Genomic DNA, 13,032 nt, shown 5'->3' on the forward strand with positions numbered 1-13,032 from the left:
AGGCAGGAGGTTGGGGTGCAGGGGGATGTGAGGGCTCCATCTGGGGGTGCAGATTCTGGGGTGGGGCCAGGGATGAGTGGTTTGGGGTGCAGGAGGGGGCTCCAGGTTTGGTGGGGGCTCAGGACTGGGGCAGGAGGTTGGGGCATGGGCTTCCCTCCGGCAGCTCCCAGTCAGCGGTGCAGCGGTGGGGGAGGGGGGGGGGTAAGGCAAGGCAGGCTTCCTGCCTGTCCTGATTCTGTGCTGTATCCAGGAAGCAGCCAGCACGTCCAGCTCCCAGGCGGAGGCATGGCAAGTGGCTCTGTGCGGTGCTCTCGCCCACAGGCACCGCTCCCACAGCTCCCATTGGCCGCGGTTCCTGGCCAATGGGAGTGCGGAGCTGGTGCTCGGGGCGGGGACAGCGTGCGGAGCCTAGTGCCCCTCCCGCCTAGGAGCCAGACCTGCTGGCGGGGGCAAAACGCGGAGCCAGGACAGTTAGGGAACCTGCCTTCGTGTCGCAGCACCTCCGACTGGACTTTTAACTGCCCAGTCGGAGGTGCTGACCAGAGCCGCCAGGGTCCCTTTTCAACCAGGCGTTCTGGTCTAAAACCGGACGCCTGGCAACCCTAGGCTGCTCTGAGGCCCAGCTAGGCCCAGCCACCTCCCCAGCCAGCTGTGATCCCCCTGGGCACAAGCATACCCCACACCCACCAGGTTGGTGTCTGGGCCACGCCTAGTGGTGGCTGAGCCTGCTACAGCCGTGGCTGCCAAGCTGGGGCTTTCGACTCAGGCAGGAGAGGCTTGTACATTTAGAGCCCAATTCCCGGTTCTCCCGGTTGCCAGCAGCCCGCCTGAGGGCGCAGTGTAACATGCCCCATCTCTGCAGGGTGGGGAGGCTGGAAGTCGGCAGAGGTACCCCCCGGGGTGCGTGTGACAGGCCTCTCTGCTCTGTGGGGGAGTTTGACAAATGCATTTCAACCAACTCCATTCACAGCCCCGTGCGCAGGCCACGTCCCTCCCTGGGGCTTCCAGCTGCTACAGCCATGGGCCTCGTCCCTCTCAGCAGGCCCAAGCCAGCAACAGTATCCCCCCAACATCCCCCTGCTGACCTTATGGCTAGGGAGAGTCTCTCATGCCCACCCGGGCGGGGTAAAGCCCCTGTCACCACATCACTCAGCTGGGACCTGGCTCACCCTTCACGGCAACTTTCACCCTTGGGCTCGGTGCTGGGGTGTTGCCGTTGGAGGCCATGCAGTAATACTCCCCTGTGTCGGTCTCCGTGGCCGCGGAGATCTCATAGACCATCCTCTGAGAGCTCCGAGTCTCTGTTCTCAGAGCCTGATTGGAGTCCTCTCGGTGCCAGGAGAAGGTGATTGGCCCCGTGCCCATAGTCACAGAGCAGTTCAGCACCAGCCGCTCCCCTTCCGTCACCTGCCCCCTGAGGGGCTGGACCTCCAGGGAGACTCGGGACACCGGGATTCCTGTGGGAGAGGGGGACAAAGGAGGGCAGGACGTGCTGCGGTGACCCAAGGGATGGGCTCGGTACCATCTGGACAGATCAGCACTTCTGTCCTGTGTGGAAGGGTAGGAGTCCTGTGTGTAGAGCATTGATTTGGGGAGGGGACAGAATGCAGGGCCCAGGCTCACAACACTATGGATCATGGGTCCACATGAAGTGTGTGGTAAATCTGCTCAGGTTTGCAAAGGCTGGTGTATGTCCACTTTCCATTGATGAAGTGGTGAACCAATTAATAAATTCGCACTGCTTATCTTGAGCAGTGCAAGATGGTATATTCCTGAGATACAAGACTGGGAGCTGGGGGGATTTGACTGCTGCCTTTCTCTGTGTGATTCATAGAATATCAGGGTTGGAAGAGACCTCAGGAGGTCATCTAGTCCAACCCCCTGCTCAAAGCAGGACCAACACCAACTAAATCATCCCAGCCAGGGCTTTGTCAAGCCGGGCCTTAAAAACCTCTAAGGATGGAGATTCCACCACCTCCCTAGGTAACCCATTCCAGTGCTTCACCACCCTCCTAGTGAAATAGTGTTTCCTAATATCCAACCTAGACCTCCCCCACTGCAACTTGAGACCATTACTCCTTGTTCTGTCATCTGCCACCACTGAGAACAGCCGAGCTCCATCCTCTTTGGAACCCCCTTTCAGGTAGTTGAAAGCAGCTATCAAGTCCCCCCTCACTCTTCTCTTCTGCAGACTAAATAACCCCAGTGGCTCTGGGAGCATTCATGCAATCTAGCTGGGTGGGAGGCTCCACATGCTGTTGGGCTGAGTGATCACAGCACCTGGAGGGGTTTGCTGCTTGTCACTAGCAAAGCATTGTGAGAGACAGCCCAGGCTGGAGAGTTAGGGGGCTCAGTGGTCCCACAGTCCCAGGCTGCACCCCGGGGATCCCGTCACAGTCAGAACCTGCAGCTGGGGGATCATTTGCCCTCATCGCAGGACCCAGCCTGGTCGCTGATAGTCAAATCAGCTTCAGCCCTGACACATGAGGGTTAATCTGCCTGCCAAAAAACATGCCCAGATTCACTTTGCACCATCAGTCAGTCTAGGCTCTGCTGTGATCCTGCTCTCACTGTAGCAAGGGGAGTTTTTCCATTGACTCCAATGGGAGCAAAACCAGGCCCTTTATCTGGGTCAGTCCCACCTATCCCCTCAACTGGGTCATAGTAGCAAATCAGAACAATCCAAGACAATGTCAACTGGCTCCTCTCCCTGAGGCCTCCAAGCCATTGCTTTGGCATCAATTTCTCTGTCAAGATTTCATTGTATCCAGGGCCAGATTCTCACATGAGCTCAGCCCCCAGCATCCCCCACCCTGGTCGGGTTCCCCCACGAGCTGACGTGCTGTGCTCTTTTGGCCCTGTGCGAGCAGAGCGGATTCAACTCCAGCCGCCGTTCCGAAACTCTATTTTGCACCATGGAATTTATCAGGCTCAGACGCCACAGGAAGCTCTGCATAGATTCCATGTGGTTTTCTTTCCATCCCAGGTAGGTGGGAACCTTCAGAACCTGCCCCCAGCATCCCTGCCCCAGACACTCACGTTTAACAGCAATCTTTAACTCGGGACTCTGTTTCCATACACTTGAAAACTGCACCTCACAATGGTAAGATCCTGAGTCTTGTAGCCCTGACACTGGGATGTGGTAGTCAGGGGAGCTCCAAGCTTCTCCCAAGGCCCTGCGGTCTTTGTAGAAGAATCTCTGAAGCAATGCGTCCGATTTCTGGGGGTTGAGCTGTGTGACACAACTCAGAGTCACCGGGCTTCCTTCTATGGGGTCACCTGAGTGTGCTGCCCTCAGCACCGGAGACGAAAACAACTCTAGAAGGAGATCAGACTTGGTCACCAGCAGTGTTCAGCGCCAGAGCCCAGGGTGGGCTTTGGAAACTAGTGCATTTCAGACTGCCAGACAGACAGGGATCTATCCCCTGCCCCATTCCCAATCTCTGCTCCCCATCCCTAAAATCTCCCATCACAATGAACCTGTTTCCCTGTGAGAGAACATTTCACTCTCATTTGGAGTCCTGATCCCCTGTAACAGCCTGTCAATGACTTCCTGTTGGTGTTTAAAACCTCTGACCACATCAGAACAGGCCTCCTTCGAGGGACCTTCTGCTGCTTTATCTCCCATTGTAGAATCATAGAATATCAGGGTTGGAAGGGACCTCAGGAGGTCATCTAGTCCAACCCCCTGCTCAAAGCAGGACCAATCCTCAGACAGATTTTTGCCCCAGATCCCTAAATGGCCCCCTCAAGGATTGAACTCACAACCCTGGGTTTAGCAGGCCAATGCTCAAACCACTGAGGGAGGCAGGTAGCAGGTGCCAGATGATCATTTGTGAGGCCATTATTAGGTATTATTATCATTGTCTTTCATTGTATTATCCAACCCCACTTGCTTTGCTCCATGTAGACGTACAGATATTAAAATATTTCTCAAACATACGTTGTTAGCAGCTACGGCTCTTGCTCCTTCTTTGCAGAGGTGGATTAGGGGTTTGTGGGGCCCTGGACCAGAACAAATGGGGCCCCTCCCCACCCCTTCCACCTGAAGTCCCCCTTCACACACCTCTGGCACTCCTGCTGGGGAGCGGGGTTGGGGTGCTGGGGCTTCCCCTGCTACCCGGAAGGAGCACTGGGCGAGTGGGGGGAGCGGGTCAGGGTGTGGGGGCACCCATTTTTCCAGAGGCCTCCCAATTGGCCCAGACTCCTGGGCATGGGCCCCGTTGGCCCAGTGGCTAATCCGCCACTGATTCTCTGCCCTTCTGTCTGCAGCAAGTAAGATGGTCAACACTCACCCTTATGCATATTCCAAACCTTTAGCTTCCCCTCAGAGCTAAAGCCAATGAGAGTCAGTAGCCCCATCCCAACAGGTGGGACATCTTGTCTGGGGACCATTAATTAGGCTAAAGTTAAAATATGCAGTTCCCAGGAAAGGAAGCTCTGATCTTTGATAAGGAATCTTCCAACCAAATCAAAGACTCCCATCATTCACTTGTGGCTAAGATTCCCATCTCTTTCAGTCTAGCTAAGGAAACCCCCTGCCAGGCGACTGACAGGAATAACTTCCTTTTCCCATGCAGAGTGCCCTATGTCTCCTATGCGTGAACCAAGGGCCAGGGAGGAGGATAGAAGCTGTAGGAGTTAAACCAACTACAGCCAACTGTCTGGGAGACCCAGAAAACTGAAGGTCAAATAGGGTAAACCCTGTTTCCCCAAGAAATCCAAACTACCCTGCCTTCACCTCCAGCCCCATTGCACATTTGTTTGCCTGATTTATCTCTGTGTGAATAATCTGTCTTGTTCCTCTGATGCAATGTCTCATGTCCTATGATAAGCCCTGGAAGACGTAAAGTGAAAGGTATTAGATACAATCAAAGAATGTCTGGCCCGTGTCCATGGATTTAGAGGACTATAAGGGTATGTCTATACTTACGCGCTGGTTCGGCGGCAGGCAATCGAACGTCTGGGTTCGATTTATCGCATCTTGTCTGGACGCGATAAATCAAACCCAGAAGTGCTCGCCGTCGACTCCGGTAATCCTGCTCGGCGAGAGGAGTACGCGGAGTCAACGGGGGAGCCTGCCCTGCCGCGTCTGGACCGCGGTAAGTTCGAACTAAGGTACGTCGACTTCAGCTACGTTATTCACGTAGCTGAAGTTGCGTATCTTAGTTCGAATTGGGGGGTTAGTGTAGACCAGGCCTAAGAGGTTGTTTGTTTCCTTTCTAATTGGTTGCTGCGCTCTAGAAGTGACAGCTATTGTATAGCACAAGCAAGAGACAGGAATGTTAAAAGATATAAGCATGTAAAAGGGGGGAGCCCAGTTCATAGTCCAGGCTAATACTGAAATACAATCCATGGAATGAATTAAACCTTCTGACTAATAGGAGCATCGAAGAGACAAGGTGGGGGAGGTAATATCTTTTATTGGCTCAACTTCTGTTGGTGAGAGAGACAAGCTTTCGTGCTTACACAGAGCTCTTCTTCAGGTCCGGGGACGGTCCTCAGGCCTACTCTACACTAGGAAATTAGGTGGGTATAACTGTGTCACTCGGGAGTGTGAAAAATCCATCCCGCTGAGCAACGCAGTTAAACCAACTTAATCCCCAGTGTAGAATAGGCTAGGCCAACGGGAGAATTCTAGCTACCGTCTCTCGGGGAGATGGATTACCTATGCCGATGGAAGAACCCTGTCTGTTGGCGTAGGTAGCGACTTCACTGAGGCGCTACAGCCTTGCAGGGGCAACGATGCCGTTGTGTCACTGTAGCAGTTTATGTGTAGACAACCCCTCAGAGTGTCACAGCTAACTACTAGGTGAGTTGGTGGGTCCTGGTCTGTAGGGAGCTGGCTTCTGATGATGAGCTTGAAGAGGCTGGGGCGTTATTTGAAGGCTGGAAGAGGAGGTTTGGGAAAGATTTCTTTCTAGAATCTTTCAGCTGCCCACAGGCCAGAACCCACCAGCCCAAAGCGGCACCAGACTCAGCTAGAAAAACAGGTGCAAAACCTGCAGACACAGCTCCACTGCTACAATGATCCACACCCCCCACAACACATTTGTCAAGATCCATGGGTCCTACACGTGCCTATCCCAACATGTGGTGCACCTCATCCAGCACACTGAATGCCCAAACAACAACTATGTGGGTGAAATGAGACAATCACTACACCAGGGGTGGGGAACCCTTTTTCTATCAGGGGCCATTGACCCACAGAAAAAATCAGTAGTGGGCCACACACAGACCCGCAGGGGAGCGCGGAGGCTTGGGGCTTCCCCTAGGCTCCGGGGTGGGGCTACAAATGAGGGGTTCAGGGTGTGGGAGGGGGCTCCAGGCTGGGGCAGGGGGTTGGGTGTGGGAGGAGGTTCGGGGTGGTGGCTGGGGAGGGAGTTTGGGTACAGGAGGGGGCTCAGGGCTGGGGCAGAGGGTTTGGGTATGGGAGGAAGTTCAGGGTGGTGGCTCCGGGAAGGAGTTTGGGTGTGGGAGGGGGCTCAGGGCTGGGGCAGGGAGTTCAGGGTGCGGGCTCCGGCCGTGCGGTGCTTACCTCAAGTGGCTCCCGGTCGGCGGTGCAGTGGGGCTAAGGCAGGCTCCCTGCCTGCCCTGTCTCTGCACTGCGGCTGGAAGCAGCTGGCATGTCCAGCCCGTAGGCAGAGGCATGGCCAGGTGGTTCTGCGCTCTGCCCACAGGCGCCGCCCCTGCCCCCCGCCTGCAGTTCCCGGCCAATGGGAGCTGTAGAACCGGCGCTGGGGGTGAGGGCAGCACGCGGAGCTTCCCTGATCACCCCGTCGCCTAGGAGCCACAGGGACATGCTGGCTGCTTCCAGGAGCTGTGTGTGTGTGGGGGGGGGGGGGCGGGAGAGCACTGAGGCTCAGGGCTTCTGGACCACGTTGTGGAGACTTGCTGCAGGCCAGATGAAATTAAGCAGTGGGCCGGATCCAGCCCATGCACCGTAGGTTCCCCATCCCTGCACTACGCTCTCAAATTAACTCACACAGAAACATTACAGAAGAAAAAAAAAAAAAACTATCACCTGTGGGCGAACACTTTTCACAGAACGATCACTGCATATCTGACCTCTCGGTCATTGTCCTCAAAGGAAACCTGCACAACACCTTCAAAAGATGAGCCTGGGAACTTCAATTCAGAACTTAGCTAGACACTAAAAATCATGGACCGATAGAGACACTAGATTTATGGCTTATTACAAGAATCTACAACCCCCTAAACTCCCCCCCTACAGTTTCCTCCTCCCTATGATTGGAGGGGTGTTAACTGGCCACTTCCCCTTGAACGGTCCCTTGAAATGTATTAACTCCTGATGCTAAACAATCTGCTGTGACACTCTCGGTACCTTTCCCAGCCCTGTTGAAGAGCTCTGTGTGGCTTGAAAGCTTGTCTCTCTCACCAACAGAAGTTGGTCCAATAAAAGCAATTCTCTCCCCCCCACTCCTTGTCTCTCTAATATCCTGGGACCAACAAGGCTACAACACTGCATAGGAGCAGCCAAGAAATTTGTCATGTCCCAACACCACCTGCTGGATACTGATGGAAGCAGCTGAAAAATGGAGAGCTGACATATGAGTGCCCGTTTACCAGGGCCAGATAGAAATAAGAGGGGATATAACCCGTGACCACATGTGGACCTCAGAGCTTTGCTAAACCCCCATGTGGGAAAGACTCTCTCTGCCCCCCACATCATGGTCACAGCATCCAGGCGTGTGACCCGACGCCCAGACCAGCTGGGTGGAAAGGACTCTCCCCTATGCCAGGGTCACCGGGGTCAGGAGAAGTGGTGAGATTTCATTTCAAAGATTGTGTTTCTCCTGCTATTCTTTAATATGACAAACTGCAGATTAGCTGGTTGAGTCTGCGTTCTTTAGTGAGCCCTCACTAACTAATGCCATACGCAGGGGTCTCTGACGTAAGCCCAGGCAAACTGGCCTAAGAGAGATTTAAAACAATACCTTTACGCAATTGCTTTTGGTATTTTAAACTTGTCCCTTTCACCCCAAACTATTTAAATAGCAGGGCCCACACGCTGAGCCTTAAAAGTGCCTTTGAGACAAGCGTATCCTTCCTCCTTGGAGAAATCTTGGAAGTGTGAGAAATGTATCAGAGGGATTAAAGAACCGATGAACGTAAATAAATGTAATAAGAAATTTTGGTGATCTGCACTCTTCCTCGGTACACCTGCCGAGCTAGTCTATGACAGTTGTAAGACTGTATTGGTGTGTTCAGTGCATGCCTAGAACACTTGTTATGTGTACACTTGACTGGTGCCGTGTTAATGGTAGACCAGCGTGGTCCGGAGTGAATTAATAAACTGTTGATTGGTTAAGAATAACCAAGTGACCTGATCTGAGAAACACTGTCCCAGGTAAAAGCTGACCTGAAAAGAACCTAGCATAAAAATGAGTAAGCAAACCACTCATGGGGCTCTGTAGAAGGGGTTATCCTGTTTAGATTCCATTCCAATACTGGCTACAGCTCTTATCACATTGACAAATCGAGTCTGTTAGATCTCAGCTTTAAAATTGAGCCGGCACCTCGGCACATTCCTAAAATGGATCCATTTTACACTGTCGCCCGTCCCTGCCTGCTATGCTGTAACGCTGCTGCTCCTACAGCTAGAGATAAAGGGCCCGATTCTGACCTCACTTACCCCTGGGGACGTCAGTTGTAGCAGCCAGTGCAGTTACGCCAATGTCAAAGCAAGGGGTGATCAGATTTAGGACTAAAGTAATGGGCCAAATAATGACTCTCCTAATAGCATCTAGGTAAAGCCTTCCCCTCCAAGGAAGCTGGGGCAGGATGTTCACTGCTTATTGTGTGAAGAAAGAGGTGCCGGGCTCAAGCAATTGTGATGGTGTCCTCTGCACCACATGACCTCGCACACACCGTACGTGCGAGGTCATGCCTTGCACCACTGACAGAAGACGCACCAGGCTCAGCTCTGAGTATGTCCTATGTGCTGGGATTGCCCCCACTCTGCCCAGCCCCCTCACTCACAAAAATTCCTCACCTTGGACAGAAATAGACACTATAGGAGAAATTTCTTTACTAATCCAGATTGTTGTTTTCATTGATCCTGTGCATTGATATTTGCCACTGTCACGTGTCCTTGCTTGTTTGATGAACAGCTCTGAGTTCACACGGAATGGTACAACTTCTGCTCCATCTCTGTAATATCTTATCCCAGACACCTCTGCTCCCTCCCATCCGTAGCACCTCAGGCGCAGCGGGTCCCCTTCGAACACGGCATAGTAAGGGGCCTGGAGAATTAGCCAATCTGAAAGAGAGACACCGAGAGCCAATGGCAGGTTACTGCATGGCCCAACAGGGCCCATGCCCAGGGGCCCCGGCCAATTTGGGGCCCCCGGAAAAATCTCCCCCTGGCATGGCCATGGGGCTGGAGGAGCTCTTGCTGCCCGCCACGGCCCCAGGGCACAGAACTTCTCCAGTCTCAGGCCCGCGGGGGAAGGGGAAGGGGTGGAAAGGAGCAAGCAGGGGGAGGCACCATGGGGGAAGGGCGGAATGGGACGGGGCCGTGGGCAGGGCCTCAGGGGGAAGGGACAGAGCTGGGCTGGGTGTGGAACGGGGTCAGGGCCATGTGGGAAGGGGCAGAATGGGGTGGGGCCGTGGGCAGGGCCGCAGGCAGAAGGGGCGGGGCCACGGTTCCAGCACCGGGCTCCTCCCCCAACTTGCTCCAGCCAGGGCCCCAGGAGACCTTAATCCGCCTCTGCCGAGAGCAGCAGCTCCAGGAGATTGCGGCACCAGAGAACTCAGTGCACTCGGTTCTGCAGGCTGTGGGTTGCAAGTCGCACTCATCCCTTGCGGGGAGGGAGAGGGAGAGTCAGGCAAAAAAGTTCCCCAGGCCGCAGGTAAAAGTGAACCACAAGAAAATCCTTTCTAGCCAGGAGAAGGTCAGACATTAATTTGCCCTGGTAGGGAGGGGCAGGCGAGCCAAAGAACAGCGAGAGGGGTGAGTCCAGGCTGAGCAAGGGGCGGGGCAGGCAGGAGACAGGGTCAGGGCTCTGGAGAGAGCGAGCGGGAGGGAACAGCATCAGAGGAGGTGGGATGGCAGCTCCCAGAGGGGGAAGGAGGGGGCTGTGCCTGCTGGCCTGCACCGTGGAATTTAGGAGCAAACCCAGATTCTATTGACTGATCCCCCACCACAGCTCAACGCAGGAGCAGCCTCCCCAGACTGCAGGGACGGGAGCATGCCTGCCCCACTGCTGCTCCGGCTCCAGCGAGCTGGGGGCAGGTGCCCCAAGGCCTTTCTACTGCAGCCAGGGGGCCTCCAGGTAGGGTGACCACCCATCCCTTATTTTAAGGAACACCCCTTGAGCATTTGAAATATTAAATTGAAGCTTACGACAATTGCACTGTATTCCAGAGGGCAGAAGAAATGTACACGTGAGAGAACAACATGGCCTGCTAAGGGAAATGGTGTTTCCCTAAATTGTCCCTTATTTTTCATGTGGTTTTCCCCAATTTCCATTCAACAAAAGTGCCCCCCCCCCCACGTGCAGGCTAGATCCCTGCCAGACCCCGAGTGGAGCTGTGGGCAGGTAGCTGGCGGCATTTCCCTCCGCTCACTGCTTCAGGAGGCTGGGTTTGCCCTACTGCAGAATGGGCAGCAAGCTCCACAGGGCCCCACAGGTCAGAGCAGAGCAGAATGGCTCCGACCTGCTCTTATGTTACTCACCATTAGAAATGGTCAGCTGAACGGGGTCGCTTCGCCCGGAGCCAGGAGCCTCGCACTGGTATCTACATGGAGCACTCATCTTTATGTTTTCAATTCTGAGACTGTTTTCTTTTGTGGATCTGAAGAACTTGTCGTTGTGATACCATGTGAAACTCCGTCCAGGAGGGTGGGATGTGCTGCACATTAGAGTAACGCTCTCCCCCCTAAACACTGTGCTCCACGGAGGGTCAAGGGTCAGCGTGGGCTTTTGTGCAGTCGCTGAAGGGCCGGCGGAGAGGGAGGGAGAGAACAGGACAGAGCCGACCTTAGCGTAAAGGAGGAGATGAGCCCCATGCCCTCAGCACGGGAGGCCGGAGCCAGGGAACTGCGCAGGGCTACGCTCTAGGCTGGGATTGCCAAAGGGGTTAGGCACCTGACCGCCTGGGCAGTGCCCCTGGTTATCAAGTATTGTTTGGCATTGGGGAGGGGGCGATGTTCTAGTAGCGCCCCATGGCATCCAAGTCCTGTTTAGCATTAGGGGGTCATGGGATAATGTCCCAGTGGTGCCCCCCTGGTACCCAGGTATTGTCTAGTACTAGGGGGCAGTGGGGTAATGTCACAGCAGCCCCCTGTACCCAGGTACTGTCTGGTGGCAGGGGCAGTGGGGTAATGTCACAGCAGCACCTCCTGGTACCCAGGTACTGTCTAGTATTAGAGAGCAGAGGCAGTACCCCCTGGTACCTGCACATTAGGGGTTGGGGCCCCTGGAGTTTATGCTAGCAGGAATAATCAGACGAGCAGGACTCACCAGCTAGTCCAAGGGCTGCAAAAGAAACGAGAAGGAGCGAGGCTGAGTGCAGAGCCTGTTTCCCCCGACACCAGCGCGGGGGCAGTTACGGGAAGCCCCCTGGCCTGTGTCGAGCAGCTGCTCAGATGCGGGGATCACAGAGGTCCCTTCTCGCGTCACAATCTAGGCAGGGAGCCCGCTCCCCAGGCGGTCAGAGCCCTCACCTCCCCTGCACATGGGGACACGGAGCCCACATGGGCCAGGGGCTCCTCCAAGGCCTCCCGTGGAGTCTGGGGCAGAGCTGGGGAGAGAGCCCAGGCGTCCAGACTCCTAGAGCTGCACCGTCAGGACTAAGCACAGACCAGAACCTGTCTGGGATGGGCTCAGGGTGAGTCCATGGACTCAAAGTGCTGCCGGGGTTTGCTGTGGTAATGTGCATTCAAACCTGCACCTGGTTTGTCACACGTGAGACACCTGCTGGCAGCACATCCCAGCTACCCCAGCAGCTCACCCGCCCCACCCCACTGTGCCCGGCTCTGCTGCCCCACTGACACTGGCCATGGCGTGTCCCTCCGTAGGACCACGTTGGATCCCTCCTGGTACCAGAGCCCAGCTCTCTTCATTCCCCGGAGTGAGAAGATCTGGGAAGCCAGCAAACCCCAGGGGAGCCCACGCTGAGCTGGACAGGACACATGCTGCTCCCCTGGTGTCCCCGGCTCTGCGGCTCGGTGAATGGGGCTGATGTCTCGCCTGCTCTTGGACAGTGAAATGTCTTCCCTGGCCGTCACCAAACCTCGCTGTCACCTCATGCCCGCAGCTAAAATGGCCCTTTCCTTGGCACTAACTGCCCCCTTGGGGCTGTCTGCAGACTGCCCAGGGACTGAATGGGCCATGGAGACTGAGTCCCCCTCTCCGTCCCTGCAGCAGGGGGATCCCTCTGAATCTCACTAAACTCCTCGGGGACAGCTGCTCCCCCCTGCAGCCTGCATGGGCTGTCAGCGCCCTGGAACTGCAGTACAATCACCCAGCCCTCCTGCCCACCCCCACGGCCCCCCAACACCCAGCCCCCCAGTCCCTACTCACCCAGCACAAGCAGCGCTGCTCTCCCCGGCATCCTGGGCGCTGTAAAAGGGGCCTGCTGACGCACCGCAGCAAAACACGCTCCCCTTTGCATAACGTCTGTGCTGGGGAAAGAGGAAGGAAGCGGCTTTCCCTTTCGCGTAAGGGCCGCTCCACTCCTGCTGCCGCAGGGGCTGCCCCTTTCGCCCAACTAGGGTGACCAGATGTCCTGATTTTATAGGGACAGTCCCGATATTTGGGGCTTTTGCTTATATGGGCACCTCCCCACTCCCATCCCAATTTTTCACACTTGGTATCCGGTCACCCTACGCCCAGCCCAGGGACCGGAGCCAGCTGAGGGGAGCTCAGCACTCACTCACAGCCAGCCTGGGATGCGGCTGCCGCAGCCCTGGGGGAGGGGTGCTACCCATCGCCTCTCCTGGGGCCAGGAGATCTTTGACCCCCCATATGGAGCTGCCCCCAGGCACAGGCAGGGGATCTTGGT

General features: G+C 55.5%; 1 protein-coding gene across 1 annotated transcript in view; it reads right to left on the bottom strand.

Moving 5' to 3' along the window:
- LOC135892821 (Fc receptor-like protein 3) overlaps positions 1-12,642 on the bottom strand; it is a 28,390-nt gene extending 15,748 nt beyond the window's left edge. The window contains exons 1-6 of the mRNA XM_065420617.1: positions 12,552-12,642; positions 11,490-11,504; positions 10,703-10,960; positions 9,017-9,283; positions 3,040-3,318; positions 1,170-1,457 (exon numbers count right to left, since the gene is read on the bottom strand). Of these exons, the coding sequence (XP_065276689.1) occupies positions 1,170-1,457; positions 3,040-3,318; positions 9,017-9,283; positions 10,703-10,960; positions 11,490-11,504; positions 12,552-12,642 (1,198 nt within the window). The remainder of the gene's footprint in view (positions 1-1,169; positions 1,458-3,039; positions 3,319-9,016; positions 9,284-10,702; positions 10,961-11,489; positions 11,505-12,551) is intronic.
- Between the last annotated feature and the right edge of the window lie 390 nt (positions 12,643-13,032).

The sequence above is a fragment of the Emys orbicularis genome, chromosome 20 (genome assembly GCF_028017835.1).
Source record: "Emys orbicularis isolate rEmyOrb1 chromosome 20, rEmyOrb1.hap1, whole genome shotgun sequence".
Lineage (NCBI taxonomy): Eukaryota > Metazoa > Chordata > Testudines > Emydidae > Emys > Emys orbicularis.